General features: G+C 37.8%; 1 protein-coding gene and 1 pseudogene across 8 annotated transcripts in view; both read right to left on the bottom strand.

The window, feature by feature from the left end:
• LOC102029990 (chromosome unknown open reading frame, human C3orf67) overlaps window positions 1-25460 on the bottom strand; it is a gene marked incomplete at its 5' end in the record, with an annotated part of 255631 nt that overhangs the window by 97955 nt on the left and 132216 nt on the right. For 3 of the 8 annotated variants that reach the window (XM_005387269.2, XM_005387270.2, XM_005387276.2), the window contains 7 exon segments: window positions 2167-2498; window positions 4428-4535; window positions 4776-4895; window positions 6037-6150; window positions 7492-7654; window positions 8121-8257; window positions 22005-22169. In XM_005387269.2, the coding sequence (XP_005387326.1) occupies window positions 2167-2498; window positions 4428-4535; window positions 4776-4895; window positions 6037-6150; window positions 7492-7654; window positions 8121-8257; window positions 22005-22169 (1139 nt within the window). 8 annotated transcript variants of the gene reach the window in all.
• LOC102029646 lies at window positions 11367-12547 on the bottom strand (annotated as a pseudogene).

Below are 25460 nucleotides of genomic sequence, written 5' to 3'. Positions count from 1 at the left end.
TAACATTCGAAAACAATTCACTAATGGTATGAATTAACTAAGCTGGTTTTTCTTTAGAGACTGTATGTAAATACTGGAAATGTTTCCAATTTCCTGTAACTTACACAGTCAAGAAACAGAAGTTACCCCATAGCTAAAGAGATGACCAAACACACAAGAAAAACAAAAAAACAAAAAAGAAGAAAACCAATTTGGTAAAGAACATTACAAATTCTAGAATATTTTTAACGATACCCTAGCACGTTTGTTTGCTTTATTTTATATCCTGGTTGGAATCTTGTTAGTTTTTTTTTTTTTTTTTTACCAGCAAACCCGAAAACTTGGTAACATGGCAAGGCTTCTGCCTGTCTCCTTGTCTGCCACTCTGCTCCAACTAAATGTGGCCCAGGCAGGTGTTTGCCACAAGATGGTTCCTTTATAGGTTCCCTACATGCTGCTGGCCACGCTGACAGGCATGGTATAGGGGTAGGTACACCGCACGGTACCAGGGCAGTGAGGACTTGGGTAGTGCGTGAGGAATTTATTCCATGCAGTTGATAATAAATACTTGTCTGCATAACAAACACTTAGGGATGTTAGAAGTAGCAAGCAGCAAAAGGAAGCACATAAAGCAATACCAAATTAAAATATTTAGAGCGTGTTTCCTTCATTTTCCCAGGAAGCTCTATTGCTTATTCTCAAGGATTACCCTTCATATAGATGGAAGAGCTAAGTTCCTCATGCGGTATTATTTAAGGTGAAGTTCTGCATAATCCTTTCAAATCATAGTTTCCCAGAAAGCTGTGTTTCCTATCTGTATGAAATCTCTACTCAGAGTAAGTTTTCTGGGTTAGGTAGGAAAGGTGTGCATGTGGGAAAAGGATAATCCTATCCTATTAAAATGGTACGAATTACCTGATCCAATTAACCAATTTATATGGTAAAAGAGTTGCTGGGGTAGGAACACTACTAGACACTGAAGATAAATGCCCATGTTACAATTTTTGCACATTAATGTTTTTCAGGCTAGAAGGGACAAAGGAATCCAAAAGCAAAATTTAAAATGCTAGTATCAGACGCACTACTTAGGTATAAAAGGGATTGCAGCAGGTTTATGTTTTGTACTGCCAATTGTTTCATCACATACAGAAATAATGATGTTATAAAAAAGGATCCTCCATGTTCTTTGCTGAAAGAACTCATTAGAAGTTGAGAAAACTCATAATTACTGCCTGAAGAATCCCACCACAGTCTCAACGGCCTTGAGAGTAGGGGTATATGGACTTAATCAGCAATCCTCTGTCCAAAGGAGACCCATAATCAATTACAGTTCTTAAACAGTTTTATAAAAATACATGAACATATAGTTGCATAATTTATAAATAAAATGTTTTACATATTTTTATTAAACCTTAACTTGACTGTATTCTGTTCTTAAATTTTTTTTCCAGCAAATATGAATGGTCATCATAGCGAATACAGCTAAAGAAATTTCACACATAATTCATTTCATATGGGGAACAAATTATCATAAAGGCTTGAAATAAATATTACCAAACCATATTCAGTTTAATTTTTAGCAAGTTTTAAACAGTTTTTGTATGAATTTACTAATTTATAACATATTTGTATTCTAAATAATTCCAAACAGAAAACCTCCTATAAGGCAAGTCCCAGGACTAATTCATGATTCATTATCTAAACTTTAATTGGCACAACCCTTGAAATTCTGGGACCACATAGAAAATAATGAGTCCTAATAGGGCTAAGGTGCAAAGATGGCAGGGGAGTAAGGAGGCCAGAACACTGTCAGTTCAGAATGTGCAGCAGCTCGACCACTGCTTCCCCAGAGAGCTAGAACAGTGTCTCTTACGGTTTACTGGCCTCGCCACTATATAACTGAATTGTATATTATTTCTTTAATTCTGTGAGACAAACAGTAAAATGAAAAAAACAAAAAAACAAGGCCCAAACTAGTTTCCATAATTAACAATGAAAGTGGCTGTTAATAATAAAAAAGCAGTGAGTTACCATAACAACTTGGTGCAACTACTGACTGGCACAGCAATCTGCTGCAGTTTCATAAACAGCAGTTGATTTCCCCTTTTCCATTTCAACAAGTGTTAGTACTCAGTGGAGCGAATGGAACAACTATGCTTTAAGACTACTTTGCGCATCTAACAGTACCTCTTCACTGCTGCCGCCGCCATAGAAATCATCTTCCAAGTGGGAGTCTGTCCTGGTCAGACTGGCATCTTCTTTCAGATCCAAAATAAACGGCCACCCCTCTGGGGACATATTCTGTGTCTTCCCATGAGGTGCGGATCGTGGCCTAGATGAAAATGTGAAAACGTCCCTTGGAACGATCTGGGTTTCCTCTGCCTGTCGGTCCCGTTCACTGTCCTTGCTGGGGTTCTGCCGCAGGTGTGAACTGACGTAGGACTCCTCATCCGGAAGCAGAGACTGCCTGCCAGATGCTGAGTGGAGAATGGGATCATTTTCGGGGAATATCCACTCATCTGACATTTGGGAAAGATGACAAAAATTAGAGTAGGGTTCTGTAAGTGATATCTTAGGCAGGTAACTAGCTTAAAATTTCTTGTTGTTGAAACAGAAATTTATCAAATAAGGCAGAAGCCAAGGAAGGAAATATATCCACCATCTTGTAACTTGCTAAACATTTAGCCCATAGGTCAGTGTCTGTAGCTACAGGCAAATCATTTATACTTCTCCATTTGAGTTGAAACACTGGCCTAGAAATCTGTAAGTCTGAAATAATTATCACCTGTCTAGCAGCACAGTTCTTTGTAACACAACCTCATTAATGTGACATTCCAGAAGGAAAAGGTCTTCTGAATTTAAAGAAGGTTGAGTTACTAAAATTTCCTTTTAACTGCAGGAAGATGGTACAGTATTTTTGCACATTATTTGTTTTCTTTAAATACCGTATGCTACAGCTGAGAGGTATTTTGTCTAATCTTCAAAAATTTTAATCTTTTATACCACATTGAGACAGATTTTATAACTGGAAGGACAAATCTACATAATAAATATCATTAAAATATGCTTACTTTCTCGTTTAGAATGACAGCAGGAAAAATTTGAACATTTTCTCAATTTAGTCTATTTTTCTTAAAATTTACTTTTTTTTTGCTGTATTGTTTCAGTGGTAGACATCTTGCAAAGTTTGTTGTGTAGAACCACAATATGGATGTGGTAATTTATAGCTGACTCCTGAATCTTACTGTATTTACAATCACAATACAAGAAACCAAGAAAGACCTAAGATATGCTAACCTTAAAACCTACACTATAAAAGCAAAGCAAAGCAAATCAGAAACAAAAACTGTTGACAAAAATAACGTTAATGGTTGATCATGGTGGTGCATGCCTGTAATCCCAGAACTCTTGGAGGCTGAGGTAGGAGGATCATAAATTTAAGCCCAGCCTGGGCAACTGGTGACTTAGTGAGACCCTCTCTCAAAATAAAATAAAAATGGCTTGGGGTGGGGGAGGCTGGGGATGTAGTTCAGTGTGAAGGTTTTGGAATTAATCCCCAGTACACAAAACAAAACAAAACAAAACAAAAACAAAAACCCAAAACACTGATGGCATGAATACAAAACATTTCACAATTCTATTCCTCAGTTTCTTAACCAAATGCTACCATTGTATATCATGACTGACCTGGTAGAAAGGGTGACACATGTACAAGTCTTAGAGAAAATTTGTTAGGGACAAGCTTTCATAAGTGCAGGGTCAGGATCTCTAGTACATGGCCAGTGGCTAAATCTGCTTCATCTGACCACTCTCTGAGGGAGCAGACGGTCCCGGAGAAACATACAAGTTTGTTGGTACTGACTCCGGAGGACAGGCCCTTCTGCATGGTTCCAGGAGCATACTGGGTACATTGTAGGTGCTCTACACATGCTGGACAAGACTATAAAAACAGCGTGCCCCGTAAGTACATAGACACGCAGAGGAAACTGGAGAAGATACTGGTCATCCTCAGTACACAGTTAAACAATCTGTATGACCTACTGCCAAACATATTACTAACTATCAAAAAGTCAAAGTCAAAGGAGGGTTTTACACCAAACTAACTCTAATTATCTCACTACCACATGCTTTTCTGGATTTGTACTTTTTCCTCAAGTATTTCCATATCAATTGTAATGAATAATTTGGTGAGTTTCCTTAGGAAAATATGTAAATTACTCTGTAATCACAATATTTCAGCAAACAAGATAAATGCAAGAATGATCACCTACACATCTAATTAGTTTTTCTACACAGTCAGATTTATGCGCGAGACACTAATTGCGCCTAACATTTTAATGAAGGTTTCAACATTGCATAAATAAGACTGACAAACTACAAACAATTTTCATTTATTTTTCCTTTTCCTTTGCTCAAAACCAATTTGCTTTTGTGAAAGTTGTACACACCTGTCAGGTAAGACAGGCTGATGGGCTCAGTGCTCTGGGTCCGGCCATCTCCATTTCTGGAGGACTGGAGGAAGGTGACAGCGGGTGTGGTCTTTGGGGAGAGTAACACTGTCACAGGAAAATACCGCAGAGATTTAAACTTCTGTTCTCATGGGATAACAGCGGCATTAAAACGTCAGAATCAAAGTACTCTCCCATCCACTCAAGCCTTGCATAGGATCAAGGTTAACAAAGGAGATTTATAAAAAATTGTAAAATTTTAGCAAACGTCTGCTTCACAGCATTTCAGAATGACTGGGTTTTAAATACTTGGCACCACTGTATTTTATCAGTAGCGAAGGCACCAACCTGCTTGGTCGGGAGCTAGGTGTCCTGCAGCGCTGTGGTGCAGCGTCTCTTCTCGCTGCCTCATAGTAGTGAGGGTAGTTGTGGCTTCATCTTTGTTCTTGTTATTTCCTGAAGAACTGCCTTTATTGGAATAAACAGTTCCCATTCTGTTACTACTTTTGATACTTATGAAAAGTAGTTTTTTAAAGAAAGGCATTAATTTGGTACATTTTTGCATTTGAGTTTTTGAGAAGCAAGTGAGAGGTGACAACAGAGATTCTATGTAGTTTTCTTTTTTCAGCAGAATGTTTTAAAATGAACTCAGCTGCATTCTGTAGAAGCTCACCTTAAAGTTTTTGATATTTGCACAGAAACAGGGTTATGTTTTATACTACACGGTAATTCCAAAAACCATAGATTTTTTAAAGGGTCTTTTATTTTTTTCCTTGGGCTCCACATAAGATGAATTTTAAAAAATTGTAATTCTTACTAAAAAAATTTCTTTAAATCAAGTTCTTTCTTTCAGCTCCTTACGAAAATGGATGTAGGCATTATTACAGAATTAATTTCTCTATTTACTCTTTTACAAAACTAACTTGAAACCTAGCAGGCTGAATTTCAGCCAAGCCAGGAACCTTACAATTTTGTGAAATTGTTCTAGCACATGTATATATGATAGCCTTTGGGTTGGATTCAGGATAGACTAATATACATACATACAAATCTACACACACATACCTCAAATACAGTATTTAAAGAAATAACTGTATAAGTCACCCACATTTATCTAATGCTTAACTGGTTGTGGAGTTAAAATTTTAAACTACATTATATTATACGGCAAAGAATCCAAACGGAGAGATAGAAAATGTAAAAAGCAATCTGAAAAGAGCCCAATTGAAGAATAAAAGACGTAAGTTAAGTCTGAAAAATTATAATAAATTCAATTTTAGTAAAGTCTGCCAAAATTTCCTCTATCATATCTGGGCCATTAAAAAAAAAACAAACAAAAAAGGAACCCCAGTAATTTAATCTTATTCAGCCTTTCAGAGTAAATGTAAGTCCTTTATTTCCGTAGTGCTGCCTGTTTAATCCAGCAAACCTCTATTTGGGCTCTAGAGCAATTCTTTTGCAGAAAATTTGATTTCCATAATCCCTATAGAACAGACATTTATATTTTAAATGAATTGGTTCATAATCCTTTGAAATTTACAACCTGCAGAGAGATTCCATTGCCCCGAATAATATACAGATCTCCGATAATATTGAAATAGTGCCATACCGCTGGGTGTCTCTGTCCTTTCTCTGCTGGTGCTTTTTAACTGAAATCTTCTTCTGTTATTCTTATCTGCTGAAGGTTCTTGTGGGGGATGTGGATGCATAATAGGCAGATCGGCTGGGACATTTTCATACCAAAGAACAAAAGCCAGAACAGAAAGTATTGTATCACTTGAAATAATTTAGTAAATAAAATTATCACTATAATGAGAATATTCATGTATCATTTTGACATAATGTAAAGCTGCATCACAAAATTTATTCCTTTACACAAAACAGGTGTTTATTCCTATTGCAGTATCAGGTTCATTTACTGCTTTCAAAATTTTTATTCATGATCATTTTTATTCATGCAATTTAGAGAGAGCTACAACAATTTGATAGACGTTATCATGCAATATGCTACACTAAAAATATAAAAAATGACATTTGACAGTTAATACACAAAAATTACTTCTTATTTTAAAAGTGAACTTTCAACAAGACTTTACGGAGTAGTGACCTGCGGAACTCTTGAGAATGGAGGTCAGGCCTGGAGATGTCTGAGGTATCATTTAATCAGCAGTAATTCTGCTCATGGCAGCAGTTAGTACTACATACTGCATTTCTTGGTGCAACACGATGCTCTTACCTGCTTTTCCCCACTGAATCCCTCACAAGGACTCTCTGAGGCAGCCATTATTGGTTATTATCACTACTACCACAAGTGATGGTATGCTCACGTTAAGGCAAGGAAACTGAGGCACACAGAGTGTAAGTTCAAGGCCTCCCTGGGACAGATATATACGCTGGGACTGCACATCGATGTTATTTAATTCTTTATGGCACACTTTACTTCATGGGAGAATACTGTCTGAAATAGTTACCATAAATTTACAAGTCAAGTAAAATAAATTCAAGTGCCCTCTTTTCAGCTCTCATTAAAGTCAGACCAGTAAGCATGGAAAAACTAACAGGGAGCTTTAAGTCTTGGGTTCTGGTCTCAATTCTTTGTCATGAATTCTGCAAATCACTTTTTCCTCTCTATTAGGCTTGAACTCTCCAACTGAAAAATGGAACGTAAGTCCTTTCTTTACCCACAGAGGTCTTTTTTATATCAATGACAGGAGACAAAGAGCATTTTACAAATCAAAGGAATTCTTTAAAAGATGAAAATAAGCTAAGAAAACTTAAATGTTCTCCAAGTGTGGAGACAATGGTAAGTTATTTTATGTCAGTATTACTTTTATAATGCAGAAATAATACGACAGCAACTTGAAATAACGGAGTAAATACAACAGTGAGTTTCAGGAGATAATGTATGTATAAGAATTCTATCTCAGCATCCACCACCCTTTTCATTACTAAATGGCAATTCTCTGGGCTTAAGATACAGTCATGAATGCAACTTCTGACTCATCTTAACAAGAGCATTTCTCATTACTGTCACTAGCTATCAGTCTTTCTGCGTGATTCTTACCATGAACACGTACAGTCTGCTTTACTTGGCGAGTATTTTCTTTTTCTCTCTGCCCCTCAGTCTCAGACATCAGTGAGGCTGACATTTCGGTACTGTTAACACACTTCTCCACTGTGGGCTTCTGGGAGGATCGGCTATTTTTGGACCCCACAGATCTAAGTGTCTGTAAGGAAAATAAATTAATCTGCACATTTAAAAATATGTGTTACATTTCCTATAGTATCCACATAGCAAAAAATATTTGAACAGTGAGGAAAAATAACCAGGGAAAATGAGGTTAAAAAGAATGAAAAGGGAAATACTACAATTAAAATGAAAGGAGAAAAATAACATGAGTAAATTAGAAAAGCTTTTCCGAGGTATGTGGATTAAAATATGGTAAAGTGTGCTTATTTGCTACACTCCATCTTCAGTAGATAGGAATTAGCTTAAGAATAATTGTGTATGTCAGAATTGCGGCACAAGTTAAAAACAAAAACCAGCACTTCAGAATTTGTCCAGTGAATGGTGCCGGGTCTTGGTGCAATGCCTTCTCAGAAGGAGATGAAAAACCGGTTTATGCGTATTTGCCTAAACCCCCCCCCCGCCATCCTCCAGGGTTGGATAAACTCTTCAAACCTTGCTCCTACCTCAGTGGACAGCCTCAGGTTATTCCTTCTGCCCCGCAGTGGAGGTGGCCCAAGAACTTTGGATCCAAAGGCGATGTGACAAATGTCTTGACTTTTACTGTTCCGTACACTACTTGTTCCTCTGTGAATGAACTGATCTGTTTGATCAAGGAAAGTAACAACTGTCTGTTAATGGGCAAGATGCCAAATACCATTACAATATTCCTGGAAGTTGTCAGTGTGAGTTACTTCTTCCCCCTTCAGGGCTTTTATTTTTTGAAGCAGGGTTTCAAGTAGATCAGGTTGGCTTTGAATGTGCAATCCTCCTGCCTCAGCCTCCCAAGCAGCTGGGGTTATAGACTTGTGTCACTAAGCCCACTCCCTTTAACACTTATTAAAATGGAAGTCCTCCATCAGAGCTTTTTTTTTGAGGCATGGGAGGGCCAGAATACTTTTAACAAGGCCCCTCAAGTGATTTTTACACTGTCATTTGAGAACCACTAATTCAAGCATTTTTTTTTCAAAAAAGTAAAGTTAAAAACCAGAGAAGCTATTAAAAATACATCCCACTTTTGCCTGTATCCCCAGGTGCGTGCACCAAACCCTGCTACCTTTCCTTCTGGGCACACGGCTGAAGTACATCTCTGTGTCCTCCCTGAAGTTACACGGGCCGTGTGACTGACTTTGGGTTACTGGAATACGGGAGGTGTATGTTGTCTCCCAGCCTTCAAAACCTCGGACATAATCCCCTGTGCCTTCTCTTTTCTCACCTCTGGATGAGCTGCAGAAGACCCTGTGGAGCGGAAGGACTAGATGAAAGCCGCTGGGCCTCTGACTGCCCCCACAGAACTCACATTAGATTACACTGAGGAGTCTCTGTGACCATGGTCAGCCCCCTGGATTAATAAACAGCAGCTGAGGGTGAGGGCCCCTCACGCAACACCTTACTACCGCTTGGAAATCTGCTGTGCCTCCCCTGAGAGACAGGACCAACTTGAATACAGGACAATGGCCTTGAGGAAGCCCACACTGCCTCCAAGTTTGGACGTGCACGAGCTCCTGCCCACTTTCCACCTGATCTTCCATTTGAAGCTACTCCTATAGCTAGCTGGTTGGTCTCACTAGCCTCTGCTCTGAAGTATAACCCCACATGTGACAGAATTTAAAAGTACTCCGATGCAGAAACAGAAGAAAAGGCATACAGGCTGTGAGATGTGCCATGCTTAGGAAACTGCAGATATTCAGGTCTGAGTGGAGGTAACGTGTGTGGATGTATGGATGGCTTTCTGGGGGTCTATTTCTGTGCCTGCACTAATAATGACTTTGAAGAGGTGGGCAGGGGTTGGATGGCTGAACTCAGTGGAAGGAGTTTTCATAGACACAGCCTGATGTGGTACCAGTTTTCTTCAAGTTCCTGAAGCCCTATGAGGTAGAAGAGAGATCGCGCCTGTCTAAAAGACAGAATCAGGACTCACAGTAGGAATTTATTTCAGGAAACTTTTAGTCCAAATAAGGAGCACCTTTCTCTAGTTAAAGCATATCTGCTTGTTGAGGTGGTGAACTTTTCGACACATTGAAGGTGTTCAAGCCGAAGTTTGGACAGTATTCTAGATACTGTCAGGCAGATCCAGACCTCGGATGGCTCCCTAATTTATACCTCTGCGCTGTCCTCTGTTCTGAGCGTCTTTGCTTGTATCCAGTAGCCTTCTCAACCAGCTCTTCTTGAATGGCTCAGACACCGCAACTAGAAACTGGGCTCAATGAATGAGGCATCAGAACGCTGGTGTCAGCTTGACACCTCCTCCAGCCTCTCCACATTCACTCCATGTCTGCTTCTTCCTGTGTCCTCCACGAGTTCCGACATCTAAGGGACCATCCTCCCTCTCCCAGATGGCCACACTGCTCTTCGCAAGTGCTTATAAGGTTCACTCTTCTGTCCTGTCCTGTCCTTTCTCTACAAACAGAGCCAGAGGTCTGACACAAATACAAGTCTAGCTGACTCACTTCCCTTCCTTCACTTTATGCTCGGTGACTAACTGCTCTTAGGATCAAGGAGAATGCCCTTCACCTTACCTGCACAAACTATTCTGACGTACCTTCCTATCTCACTTCCTTCAGGTTCTGCTTTCTCCTTCTCTTTGAGGTTTCCACACCTTCTTTGTCTAAATGCGTATTTCTCCCAACAGATTAGCCCTTTCAGTTCTTTTGGCTGCAGGAGCATCTCTACACACTGTCCCATGGCCAAAGGCTCTTCCTTTCTCTTTCAGCCTTTGTGTCTCAGCTCAACAATCACTTCCTGAGACTCGTCCTCCTGGATCTTCCTCCTAGGGCATACACCCCCTAGGAGTTCCGTAATACAGGGAGTTCCGTAAGCTTTTCCTCTCAGAACTTTTACCTATGGCTATGGGATTCTGTGATTAATGCGTAGTACAGAAGATATAAATAGAGTGGTCTACTGTCCCCTAGAAATGCCAAAACCTAGCCCAGTGCTTGAGATGGAGTGGGCACACATTAGATTCTTGCTGAGTAAAATGAGTGAAAAGGATCAGAAGGGAAGTTTGATTAAAAAATTCAAATATTTTTAACTATGGTAGTAATTTCATTTTAAGAAAAATCTACTTATGAGTTTTAAGTGCAAGTCAAGAAAGAAGACTGGACAGGCCTGGGCAGCTCCCGGACTGGGGCTCATGGTCAGCAGCCCGTCTGAAGGGCAGACTCTGAACAGAAGCAGCGCCCTGGTGCCACAACCACATGCAGTTCAGGTTATAACTGAAACGGCCTCGTGTTACAAAACTGACTTGGCTGTGCGTGCAGCTACTTTTTCATGGCCATTTAGAACTATCTAGCTGAATTATATTTTTTGAAATTTAAAGAAAAAATTTATTGAAGACCTGAAAAACAATTCTGAAAAGACTGACTTTTCCAGAAAACTGTAGCTACACAATGTATTGCGTCTATCATGTTAAAACATGCATTAGACACAAATACCAAACCACAAACAAATTCACCCTTGTCCAGCAATCTGAGCAAAGATAAAATGCCCAAGGAACGACATGGGTGACTTGCAAAGGATGGGCTCTTTAAGCACCGTTAAAAAAAAAAGAGCACAAATGGATGAGCGTATCCACTGAACTGGACCTTTGGCATTAGGAATCAGAGCATTTCATCATACAGCATTAACACATATTATAAAAGCACGTAGTGTCAAAGGGATAGAACCACCAGCATTCAGAAGCAGCTCTGTCGGCCAGGCAACGAAACACTCTACACCATGTCTCTCTGTTGTCTATCACTGGATACACTGGTAGCAACTTTGAAGTGAAAAAAAAAGAAAAAAGGAGCCGAAACCCCTTTTATTTTTTCTGTTTAAAATCAAACAAAACAAACATCAACTCTGTTGTACACTAACATCTTCAAGGTACATCATTTGTACAAGAGAAAGACTAGGAACAAAAACGTGTGGACAGAGATCCAAACACTGGTGAGAGCGCCTCACACTTTCCGATGGTACTCAGGAGGGGCCGCTCCCTGATCACTGGCACTAAGCAAAGTTACTGAATTCTTTTGAGGAAATCATGAAGATAACTCAGTAATAAAGCAAGGCTCTTCTCCTCCAGAGGTGTCTAGGCCAACACTGCTCCAATTCGTACAAATAGTCTCAGTGGATGTGGTGCTCCGTACACCTGGGACGTGGGTGCGTCAGGGTGGTCAGCAAGGATCTCGGCATGCTGTGGCCTCTCAGATTTGCAGAGGAGCTGAGCGCCCAGCATCACACTGAAGCATTCTTTTATCCCTGCTACAGCCTCCTTAACAGCATGCTCCTTATTATCTGTGTTTCCCCGAGATCTATTGTAATTTGCACAGTCCTCTAGAATGGAGTCCACATTCTTCTTGGCAGGAAGATAAAAGAGCCATTTCTGGCAATTAGGTCCCAGTCATCAACAAGCCACAGTTTTAGCTCTTCAGGGATCTTTACTTTACCTTCACCTCTGTTCATAAATGTTTCTTTGTTTTCAACAGTAGGATCAACCTCAGCCCTCTTCTTCTGAGGAGGCTGAGGTGTCTCACTGGTGCTGCCACCATCTCCATTACCAGGGGTTTTCCGTTTGTTCTTTTAGTTTTCACTTCAACATTTTCCTGCTGCAGACCAGACGTCTTCTTTCCTGGAGCAGCCCCTCTCATCTCTCCTTCTGCACATTGCTCCTGATTGGCCTTCTGAAGTTCTTGCTGTTTCTGCAGATCGGGGTTCACATATTTGAGTCCTCTGCCTTCTGGAACCCGCTTGTCCCAGTTTCTATTCCAACCACTGTAACGTACAGAGTATTTTACTTGTTTGTCCTTTATGGCAACCTGTACACACTTTGCTTCATAAAGAAGAGGCCTATGAAAGCACAGTACTCGTTTACCCTCTTGGAACGTGGGCTTCGGGTCCTGCTTGGGCACCATTTGTAAATGATTTGACGCCTCCTTCCGCCACCACCCCTGACCACCACCCGCTACTCTCTGCCCCAGTCAAGCTCGAGTCAGACACGCCATCAGGCACAGCTGCTCTACATCCTCTATTTGAATAATTTTTTTAGTTTCTCAAGATGAATAATAGAATTGCAGACCGCATGGCAACATCTTTGATAGACATCATTTTATTTTTTGTGATCAAGCAGAACAAATTCTAGATTATTTATTTTATTCTGTCATGGAGATTTTCCCTGAAAGAAATGACCACTGAGAGTGCAGAAGCGTTGTGCGGGATACAGTGCAGGTCTAGAGGCTGATTCCGTACTAGCACAGAATCATCCCCCACTTTCAATTCCAGGAACTACTCAGCTATGAAATTTTTTGCTCAAATATTTTACAAGGATGATTTCCTCTCCTTGATGTTTTTGCACATTCTTAAATCTCAATGCAGACTCCTCCCAATTAATTGAAATTCCTTTGAGTAAAAGACCATTTCTTTGGTCCTCTGTGTAACCCCATCGGCTGAGGCCAGCTTAGCACATGGCAGGTGAAGGTAAAAATCTTACCCAAATTATGGATGCAAGATTAAAATGAAAACTTTGAGGGGAGGGAGAATTTTAGTAATCGTATTAACACAGTTCCAGCTATAATTTCAACAAAATGAATATACTGAATGTTCACAGTTATCATAAAATAACTCCAGGTATCTTTAACTTATTAGAGGGTTCTCTTGCTTAGCAATGAACATCTAAGGACTATTAAAGATACATCTAAATTTGATATGCCACAATCCTCTAAATCACAGAAAATTAGATGTTATTCTGCCTAAGCTATTCAGTATTTATAAGAGACTCCACTGCAGGGTTTCTTTAAAGAGTAATCTACCATAGCATATTTCAATTTAAATTTATTTTAAAAAAATTTATGCTTTTTTCCCCTCTGCAAAACAGAGCATACTGATACTTCACTATTTAAGATCTTTTTAATTAACAGGCTTCATTAAGCTTATTATTATAATTAACACATCAAAGTTTAAAACCTGGTTCATTTTAATAATTGTTTATAATCATATTAACTGGTATAATTATCTCTATAAACACATATTATTCTATGTATAAGAACAGGGTACTAATTAAAAGTTAGAAGGAAAAAAATTTAGATCTTTGGTTTCTTAAATAAAAAGTACAAGGGACAAAATTTCCATTATGAGAAAAATCTTAATAAAAGAAAACTACTAGCAGAAATTCATGCCTTTTGAATTCTAAAAGGAGCTCTTTTAAGAGTTGACATCAATATGCATAAAGTAAGTTTAAACATCAAGATTAGATTAAAGTCATGCTGTAGGCATTTAATTTCCTTGAGTTGTGGAAAATGAACTTGGTGTAGGTCAGAGATGTTACCATTAATTATTTTACTCTTTTACTGAGGGGTACATGACTTTGTAGTTAAATTATAAAACCTGAGGGCCTACTCTCTAATTGTCTCCTACAAAATAAACATTCATTTTGGTCTCATGATACAGGGTTCGAATTATTATAGTCATTTAAGTGTGAAGGGTTTCCAAAGCCTAACCGGAAAAATCTGCTGAATTTTCAGCTCTAATCACTCAGGGGTCATGCTCAACTCTTACATCTATTACCTAACAATCAAATCAGAATTAAAGCTGGCACAGAAGTCCAGTCTTTGAATTGGATTAATCTTTACTTTAGTGTATGTGTGTTGCTACAAAGAATGTAAAAAACCTGAACAGGCTTATCTAGCGTGGCGATGTTATTTTAGGAAAGTTATTTACCCATTCTAAGTCTCATGTTCTTCATCCATAAGATTGGGATAATAACGGTATTTAAGTTGTGATAATTTTATGTGAAAAAACTTGATGTAACATGCTAAATGTTCCCTAGTGGGACATTTAGTGGGGACTAAATGCTTAGCTAATAAGTTATTAATTCCTTCTACCTTTTTTTTGTTTGTTTTGTTTTTCTTCCAGTACCAGGAATCAAACTCACGACCTTGTACTTGCCAGGCAGGCGCTGTGCCGCTGAGCTAAATCCCCAGCCCCTAATTCCTTCTATCTTGAGTAGTGTTTAAGCTCACAAAGCTGTTCGGTCATCTGCTCCTCGCTCACCCAATCTCAGCAGTGACTGGGCGTTGGTCTGGGCAGGCACCGGGTCAGACAGGGAGTACGGAGCGGGGCCACCTTCTCCAAGCTGCTAATTCTCATCAGGGAGACGCATGTGAAGGCGTGTAATTAATAACTGCATGGTTACAACTGGGATAAGGGATATGGATAAAAATTCTGAAGGGTGATAAGTGTGTTTGACTGGGGCTGGGTCTCTAGACCTTGGGGACTGGGAAATAATGTTCAAATTGAGACTCAAACGATAAAGGACACCATGGTGCACGACAGATCTTTACGCAATTTCCAGTACCTTGTATGCGAAGCTATTCCTCTGTCTCTGCAGAAGAAGAAACTGAAGCTCAGCAGAGCTGCCTGCACTCACAGCAGGGGTCCAGAAACCAAGCGCCCAGGCCTCTTTGTCCTTCCCCTTGTCGCGCCTGAGACTGCCTGCAATGGGCCTGAGGGGCAGCAAAGGATTCTTCCCGTACCCAGTACCATCTTCTGTGCAATCTGCTAATAAACCCATCTAACTAAAAACTTCCATTTTGCTAGATGAAAAATGGGTCTATTGATGGCTATACAGAAAGGTACAAAAGTCTTCATGAACGTGATAATCCAGTGCATATGATAAGGACAAGTAGGGCTTATGAGGAATCAAAGGCAGAACACAGTACCAGGTTAGTATCTTTTTCCAGAGAGAAGAAAAGACGGGGCGGAGGCTCTAGTGGCAGGAAGGTAACCTAACAAGAAGGCACAGGTGGAACGCGGGGAACTGTGGCAGACTGGAGGGTCCGGGCAGGATGCAAAGTGCTTTAACGCTAGCTTTTGTTTTAGGCCTGTTAGAAGATCACCAGCCCGTGAACTCTGAGAGCACAACGGAAAGCAGACAGGTAAATGAGTGAAGCAGGAAAGGCCCTGATTACAGTCTTCAACTTTTATAAATAACTAAAACCAGTACTTAGCCTTATCTTATTAATAAAAAGTTTGACATTTTTGAAAGGTAATAAAATAATATTAAAAGCTAAAATTACAATATCTCTTTCTATGCTGAATGGAGTAGGGCCTTCGTACAAAAATATCATTTGTGTAAAGCTGGGATATGTTGACAAGATAAAAAGTAATAATGTACAGGATATTACTTGTCTTTAGAAGCTCTTAATTCCTAAAAAATTAGCCAAACTTTTGTTTCTTACTCTTTTTAAAACGTTTATACGTATATTATATTTAAAAGTAAAGTCCTAACTTACTTTCTGCTCTAGAATTTTGAAAGATATAACATACATATATACTATTTTTAAAAGAAACATTCTATTTTTAAAATTCTATTTTTTATAAAAGTTTTAAGTTTTACAAAATAAATGAAGATGTAAGAAAAGAAGAATCACTATTTAGTATTGTAACACTAATTTTAAAATAATTCACTTCGCAGTGGTGTGGCCTTCTTGGTCGTTTCTTACTCTTGATGAGCAAAGACAGCTTTTTAAAAGGGAAATGATTTTATTACCTCAAAAACACTTTCCATTTTGAATAATAGGCATACCTTATTTACAGGCCTTGGTAGGTAATTTCCATAATTTAGGCTTAGAAATAAGGCAGCTGGCCAGGGAGACGCTCAGTGGCATAGCACCTGCCTGGCAAGTGCAAGGTCCTGAGTTTAATTCCCAGTATCAAAAAAAAAAAAAAAAAAAAAAAAAGAAGAGAGAAGAAAATAAGGAAGAAAAAAAATAAATTGATCTTCCTATAAATTGAGCAGGCTCACTGGGCAGAAGATGCTTGAACCACTACTGAGAACCTGCTTAAAGGGAGTCGGTAATTAATAATGATCCCTGAAACCTGACAGCCTGGTCACACTGCAGCTCTACCACTCACTAAATCTGGGACTTAGCCTCAGTTCCATCATCTCCCAAGTGGTGATTATGGTGTGAAGGATTAAATGGGATAGCTACGTAAAGGGCTTAGTGCTTGGAACACAGTAAAACAGTACTAAGCATTAGCTCTGATGGATGACAACAGTGATTTGTTACTAAATATCCTAATCTGTTCAAGTCAACATTTACTTTCTATGCAAATTTATAAAGCCGTCTAACTAAAAAGTATGAACAGGACTCCTGTGCTTTTGAGGATCAAATTTCAGTTGAGGAGAGAGAGAAATAAGCAAATAATTAGGTAAAAAAGAAAATGCAGGCAGTGATAAATGCTGTGCTGGAAGTAAAAACACAGTAATGTGACTAGAAGAGTGTCTTGAAGGTTACTGAAGATCGCTGATGATTACAGACACAAATTCACCACGACTAAAATGTATGCGGAAATACACAATTCAGTTAAAATATTTTACAATTCATCCTGATATATATGTATACCTCCTTCATATAGTATAAATAAAATTATTTAAGTATACATTTATATATATTATTTTGCCAAAAATTTTGAGCTTCTTTCTCATTATATATTTTAAATTAAAATACTGATATTGAGTAATATATTTTAATTTTATAATTAATGTTTTTTAAAATACTGAAAGTAAAAAGAAGGCAGAATTGTTCAATAACTGCTCTAACGTACTGCTGACCTAAGAAGTAAGCATAGTTAGAAAACTAAAATTCTCTGATAGAGAAAGATGTGATAGGAGACTTCCCTGCCTGTGTCCTCTTCATTTGCAGAGGTAATCATTAAGTTTTTTGTGCTTCCGTATGTATAGACATCTACACGGATAAATGTCTTTTTATTCGTATCAGTGGGATCACGCTGAAACAGCATTAGGGTTTCATTTCTCACTGCCTGACGTGGCTTTGAGTCCTTTCTAGACTATCACTGACACAGCAGATCAGTCTGTATAGCTGCATTATATCTTATATGATTATTGCATTAATTCCCTAATGTATATAAATAACTTATCTCTAGGTCTTGTTATTATACCTTAAGGGGAAATGTAAAGTTGGTACAAGTCAATCCTATCAGATCAATGCAATGATCACACTGACAAAGTGCATTTTTCATATTTAGTGTTGTTTTGTTATATTACAGTTTTTAAAATTTGGCAAAAATTTCATAGAAAGTTAAGATTCACTCTATGAATGGTTTGTAACATCTCTGCTATAACATATTTCAGAAATATTGATCAAAGTCCATTCTAAATTCCTTACACAGTTGACATTTTTTTTAAAATGAAGGAACGTGACCAGTTATGCTTCTTTTTATTGAAGATATGGAAACAGGATACAAAATCCAAATTTAAGAGGTGACTTGAATTTATTTTGAATTATTATCAGATACTGGAACCAAAAATTGGAACTTGAATTTCTTTAACCAACAATCAATCCAAAGCAACTTAACCAAAAGCTGGAGTTTAGAAAGGAAGAAATTAGAGTACCTTAGCTTTTCTAAGTCAAGAGTCAAGATTTTTTTCCTTCTGGGTTCGTCTGCTTCAGAGTATGCTGTTACTCAATTTTAATCTTGCTTTCATAATGTGGAACCCAAAGAAGAAATTCTAATATGGATTTCACTTGTCCCAAAGGTAATTATCCGATCATGGTACGGTTTTTTTGGCTAGATGAGTTAATTTACCCATTTGCAATTGTGCTAGGAGGTAGAGACATCAGTCTTACTTAAAAAAGGAGTGAGAATCTAATAAGACTGTTGCTATGGAAAGGAGTGCACGAGGGAAAACTGCCTTGTAATTTTTAAGTAAATTGCTAGTTTTGATTTGTGCTTAGTGGACCACTGCATCTTGTCATTAGTGGCTGAATGCTCAAATTCAATAACCAGATCTGCTTCTCTGGTTCAATTAAACTGAGGTCCCATTAATGAACACAAGATCATCAGGTTCCACAGTCGTCTGCAGACTAACAGTCATTAGCTACCGCGCACTGGGAACTGAAAGCCAACAGTGGGAATACGCAGCTTTTTGGAAACCCAGTTATTGTTTAGTTTCATTAAAAACTCTTGATCAAACTATGACTTTCAACAAAACACTCCAAAACAGCGATGTTTCAAGGTTTCTTTTTTGCCTTGTGTGAAAATGTTAGAAAGCACCCATAGGAAATGGCTATGTTTTTCTCTAGAGGCCTCATAGGGATCTCTCAGTATGTGCATTTATAATAAAACATCACAATTTACATGAGTGCTAGACAGTCAATTACAAGAGCACACGTTCATTTTTCTCAAGCAATTCAAATTTTGTCATAGGGAGTCCACTTTTTAGACATCAATAGTTCAAATAAAGAAGCATCTCTTAGCTTTTTCCATATTAAAAAGTATGTTCTTGGGCATATTTATTAGTTACTCTTTTTAAATGATATACTATGAACAATAATTATGATATTCACTTACAGTAAGCTTTAAAGTCTATGAATATCAACAGGAGCAATTGAAAAGTATCTGTAGAAAGAGAACCAGAAGTGCAATGTATGTTCATTTAACCTTAGCTGCCACATATGTGCAGGAGACTGACCTAATTAAGAACAACAATAAACCCTACGGTCACAAATGAATGTAAATATAATTGGGATTCACAGGGCAGAAGCAATATGTTATCAGAGGGCAGTGTTACATGCATATGACTCAACTGTACTGTTACTATGCAGTGACAGCCTATTTATAGAATTTCCAGAATATATACTAATACATGTGGCCAATGAAAAAGTTTCTGTTTAATTCAAATACTGAATTAATGATGAAATTAGCGTTACCTGAATTCTCCTTTAATCTCATACATTTTAATTATTGCTGAACTATAATTTTAAGAAGTTAAAATATCCATATCCAGATTTGCATTTTCATTTAAAAACATACTTAGTTCTTAAAACATTACGTCTCAGGGATAGTAAAAAACAGAGCATTTACAGTCACAAAGTTACATGCTTTATAGTTCAGTCATTTGTAAGTGAAAGTTATCACAGCATATCAGTTACAGATATTGCATTTGTTATTGAAAATATTCTTAACTAATTTCATTCTGTGGCAAATCTTCCTTAAGACTGAATCGTGACCCAAAGTGTCTACAGTGGATATATGGATAGTGAGATGATTTTCATCTTTTATGTATTTTCTAAAGGCTCTTTAATGACCATGAATTGTATATAACCTTTCTTTTTCTCTCTCTGCCTATATATAGTATAAGTAATAATACACAAATTTTCATTATTTTCTCTCTTTCCTATCAAAAATCTTGCCTATAGTTGATAATTGTCAGGTGGGTGACAGGCATATGAGAGTTTTTCATTTACATATTTTCCCAAAGTTTGGAAAAATCACAATAAAGGGATAAAATAGATACAGTCTCTTCCAGAGAATACTGAAGAAGTTACAAAATAGGTCCAGTTCTCTAGGAACATATAACCCTGGGCAGTGGTAGTGAGCCCAAGGCATACATGTTATTTTTCTTTTAAGATAAAAGATGTTAATGTATGAATTGTCTTTTCTAAACTAAAAGCTCAGTATTTAAGTTTAATTGCAGCGTTGCACTTTGTGATAAATAAATGGGTCCTGGATTGCAGTTCTGGCATTCATCTCTAAAAAGTTCACCATCACTGACCTAGAACATGTAATGCTGATGAACATGGAAAATATCCTAAGGATAAATAAACATGGGATAAATACAGGGAGTGAAATGAGATCATTCTTGTGACTTTCACCAAGATTATCTCTTTCTCCTCATTCTAGTTTGACCTCCTCCAACTCTGACCACTCTCTCATCCCTGTTGTCTGAGATTCCACAGGTCCCGCCAGCTTTATCCCTGCAGCTTCTCTCGGGCCCGCCGCTTTCTTTTCACAGCCACTATCAGTTTGCTGTGAAGACCTTCAACAACCCCTGGTCTCACCTGGTTTCACAGTTCACCTTGAATTCTGTTGTAAAATTTAACTTCTTAAAAAAAAAAAAAGCTATCATCCCTTTATTTTAGGAACGTAAGACATACTCCAATCATCACTCCATGCCTCCTACTGGGGACGGAATCCAGGTTCTTCACACTGAGCGACATCCCCAGGCCCCGAGCCTTTTAAATTTGAGACAGTAGCTTGCTAGGTTGGCCAGGCTAGGTCTGAACTTGCGGTCCTCTTGCGTCAGTCCCCAGAATGCTGCGATTACAGGTGTGTGCCACACGGTGGGCTTCCAATCATAATCGAGACACAGCTTGTCTGTCCATGCATGCCGTCCCCTGAGGAACTCTACAGCAACCTATGCACACATTTCACTGTCTCCTTGTTTTTGTTCAGTTTTCTTCCATAAATCTCAGTATGTATTAAACACTTTCCAGATCTGTTTCTTCTTTCATAATTCTGATATTACTATAATCATTTTATCTTGCTCTAAATTATTTCAGTGCTTGTGTCATCTGCACCACATGGCTTTTGTGGGGCTGAGTAATCCAATGGTCTCAGCCCTGGCTACACATAAGAATCATGACAGGAGTTAAAAAGCCAAAGAACAGAACAAAACAAACCAAATTCATCCCAGGCCACATTAAATCAGAGTCCCTGGGAGCAGGTCATAGACCTCAGGAAAATAATTTTGTTTTTTTGTGGCAGGGTCTCTTCTGTAGTCTGGGCCTGAACTCCCAATCCTCCTGCCTCAGCCTCCCAAGTGCTGAGATTACAGGTGTGTGCCACCATACCCGTTAGGAAAAGAATACATATATTTTTGATATTAAGTACTTCAAAAATGTCCTAGGTGTTTCCAATACACAGGGAGTTGCAGCACTTCAGTGCTTGTCACTCACTTGAACAACAGCCATGCTGTTAGAGAGGGCGAAATACTGCTAGCCCTGGAGTATTATGTTTGGTTTGCAGAATGTTTATGAAAAGTTTTACATAGTATTTTTAATTAGAGAACTTTAAACTTTCTCAAGCCCTGCTCCTCTGGGAAGATTTCGCAGGACGGGAAACACTGCAGCTCCCTTTTCTAGGCTGAGAATGGGCTTCCAGTTGACTGCAGTCTCCGCCACTCCTCACAGGGGCATAGCGTTAACTGCCCTCTAACGCATCACTTGCAAAGTCTGAAGACTGCTTTGGTAGAAGATCCATTTCTCTGAAGTACCGTCGCATCTTTCCCCAGTATTTCTATCCCTGCCTCCCCAGTCAAGCTGACTGTTGAAGTAGAAAATGTTTCTACACATCACATATTGGGGCAGCAGCCCAAATTATTCATTTATTTATCTTCCTGACCCCAGTAGTGATTCGAGTTTGCAGCCCCAGGGCTGGTATACAGCGAGTACAGTGCTAAGTGCTAAGGATAAAAAAGAACGATGTACAGTGCCATCTTTGGAGGAAGTCATAACTTCCTGGGGGAGGGTGTAGACATTTTATGCTTGTAATTCAGATGTCTCGATGCTTACCCGATTCTGCGGATCTTAGAGGGTGTCCTCCAAACTTTATTTCGGTTTGGCGAAGTTTCGTCATGTTTAGCAGCTGTGTGACATGTGGAACATCTGTTGTTAGTTGGCAGCTTCGCGGGATAATGTCTGTGGGTTCATCTGCTGGAAAGGGAACACCATAGACAGCTGGAAATAAAGACAAATGGTCATGTCCGAACCTAACCTGTTTTCTTCCAAATGGACATACTCTATAAATGAAGCCAGTTAAAGTGAAACATTTCAGAGTACAACTTTGGATGAGTTACTCAGTCTTTAAGTCTCTATTTTCACATCTCTAAAACAAGCATTATGATTTTACTGCTTTACTTCTAATGATTGTAGATAGGCTGTAGACAGGATTAAATGAGACAAAGCATAAGCCATACCCAGAGTTCAAACAACTGTGACATAAATGAGCACATCCGCTGTAAATGTTTTATATTTACTTTCAGTGCTAAAGGTGTGATTTGCGAGAACTAGATAGGTATACAACAATTAAGATTTCTGGGATATACCATATCAACAAACATGGACATTAATGAATAATATAAGAGGCCATAGCCACTGAATAGATAAAATTTAGTTTTTTATTTTGAAATAACTTCAGAGTTAAAAAAAAGTTTTAAAATATATAGTTTCACATATGCCCTTTATCTAGCTTTATCTAATGCTAACATTTTACCTTTGAATACTTTCAAGGAAAAATAATAAATATTAAAAAGTTGTAAGTATAACTGTATAAATATAAAGTATTATTAAAGTTAAAATACTATGTTATTTTAGTTTTATTCATGTACATTTATGAGAACACTTTAACTTTCTCTTTAGAAAATTTTCTATTTGTATCCTTAACCCATTTGATTATTAGTGTATTTTATCCTATTTATTTGTATGGTCTTTTTATTGTAGATATATTATCCCACGTCATTTGTAGCAAGTAGAAATAGAAATCAGCATTAATAGCCTGGGAAGCATTTACTACATAATAGTATCAAAAGTCTTAGAAATGTCCAGTCCATTTTACATGGTAATTTCATCTTATGAATCTATTCTAACTTAGAAACTCAAAGATCTTCATTTTATTATATTTTATTATTTATTTATTTATTGTACCAGGAATTGAACTCAGGACCTTATGCTTGCAAAGCAGGCACAATTCAAAGATCCTTATAAACAGGTATTTATAATTTTTGTTTGAGATAGGGTCTATAGTTCAGGCTGGCTATGAAATCACTACACAGCTAGGCTGGCCTAAAACTTGCAGCAATCCTCTGGCTTTAGCCTCCCAAGGGCTGAGATTACAGACATGCACCACTATGCCTGGCAGGTATTTATACTTTCTGAAAGATAAATATTTTACATTTTCAGCACTGGTTTTATGGGATAGGACAGTAAAGAACCAAAAGAAATTATATTTATGAAGGCTATGGGAAAGGTTCAAAGTAGAATTTAAATGAAAATAATAGGTACAAAATTCTATTAATATAGAAAAGAGATATATAAAATTTATATAATAGAAAAGACTAGAAGGAAATCTATAAAATGTAAGATAGCCATGTAATTAATTTAAGCACAGTTTTCTTCACAACAATTTGTATATATTCTTGATTTTTTAATTAAAATTTTTATTTTTAGAATCTAGTAGAAAAATTTATATGAATATATATAAATGATAGTAAGGAAAATCAACCAATCACCCCTTAGAAACCATCCTTATGTAAGTCTACACTGTCACTACATTTATAAAGGCAAATGGTGTTAACTTTTTCTGCATCTGAGCCATAGCATTTTCCTAATTGGATGCTAATGTCTTAATCTTGCAAAGGAAAATCAATCATTTAACTAAAAACTTAAATACCCAACAGCAATGTAATTGTTTCTATGTGTCCTCATGCTCTAGTTGTTTAAAATGCACTAGATTTACAAGTTTTAGTTTTCAGGTGTTCAGTGTCCATTCATTTTTAATTTTTTATTGACATGTAGAAAATCAATACAAGGTAAACTCACAAAACAGACAATATTTGGAAAAGTAAACTAGCTCATGCACACACATTTAAAACATACGTCAAACTGCTGTGAGGTTAAAAAGATAATTTCTACATTAATATCAGTATTGGTAAATTAAGATTTTATACGAAAGGAAGAGAATTCTGGCAGTCAATAAGAACCTAAAATAAAACACTATACCCTGAAATCTTATAAACAGAAATCACAGAAACTCTGCTATGGGGTCTATGAAAATAGTACAGGATATGATGCCGTGTAAAGTTTCAAATGTATTAAATACCTGAGTTTGTAACCAAAAGGGACAGACACCAAACCTCCAATGACATAAATACATAAGCTTTTATGGAAAACAGAACAAAGCAGAGATGAGTACAAGACTCTAATCTGAATCTTACAGGGATGTGGTAGACATACAAGTCAGATTTCATATTCAAAGGCTCAAATTGCCTCTGTGCCACCTTTTCTGTACGGCTACTTTCCCTTCGCACTTTGGAGTGTCTCACTACTAAATGGGTTACTATTTTAGGGAAGAATAAAATCTGAAATAAAAGAAGTTGAAAACTAGTGGCTGATTATTTAAAAATAAAAGCTTACCATGGTATAGTTTGGGTATTAAATGCCTCCAAAGGCCCATGTACTGAAGACTTGATCTGCAGGGTGGTACTATTGAGAAGTGGGGCTGATGAGGTCCTAGGATCCTAGGTTGTGGGACCTGCATCTCTTCTTTCTTTTGCTTCCTAGCCATAAAATGAGCAGTTTTGCTCTATCACATGCTTCCACCATGGTTTGCTGCCTCACCACCAGCCCAACACAATAGGATTATCTCATGCATGTTGGTATAGTGATGGAAAGCTAAATAACAGGTCAGCAAGCCCATTTAGTAACTACTGGTTCTCAAACTTTAGTAACTACTGTTTCTCAAACTTTCTCTGGACCTTCATGGAAGAATACTTGGAAACTAGCATTAGTATATATATATATTTTTTTCTGGTACCAGAAATCGAACTCATGACCTTGCGCTTACCAGGCAGGTGCTGTGCCACTGAGCTAAATCCCCAGCCCTAGCATTAGTTTTATCTTTGTGAAACCAAACTCTGAAGAGCTTTATGACCATCTCTTACCGGACAGCTGGGTGTTCTGTAGACCTAACTGGAAGTTAACTCATTTCTCTACAAGCCATGTCCTCCTAACTTCCCTCCTTTATATCCAACTATGAAGTTATTTTATTAACATTTATTGCTTAGTTTAAAAGTAAGGATTAATCCTAAAAAATACCACAGAGTCTACATAAAAACTAAATAGTGCTGAATTGTGCCTCCACAGAGAGCATGGCTTGTCTTCTTTCATGTGCTTTTTTTTTTCCTTTTTTTCTTATTTTTTTTTTAATTTTAAAGCAAGTAGTACATGAGAAACAAACACAAAAAAAATAGA

This window comes from Chinchilla lanigera, unplaced genomic scaffold (assembly GCF_000276665.1).
Source record: "Chinchilla lanigera isolate Chin_1 unplaced genomic scaffold, ChiLan1.0 scaffold00029, whole genome shotgun sequence".
NCBI classification, from domain to species: Eukaryota; Metazoa; Chordata; class Mammalia; order Rodentia; family Chinchillidae; genus Chinchilla; species Chinchilla lanigera.
Note: the sequence above shows the minus strand (reverse complement) of the source record. Positions and strands in the feature narration are given on the sequence as shown.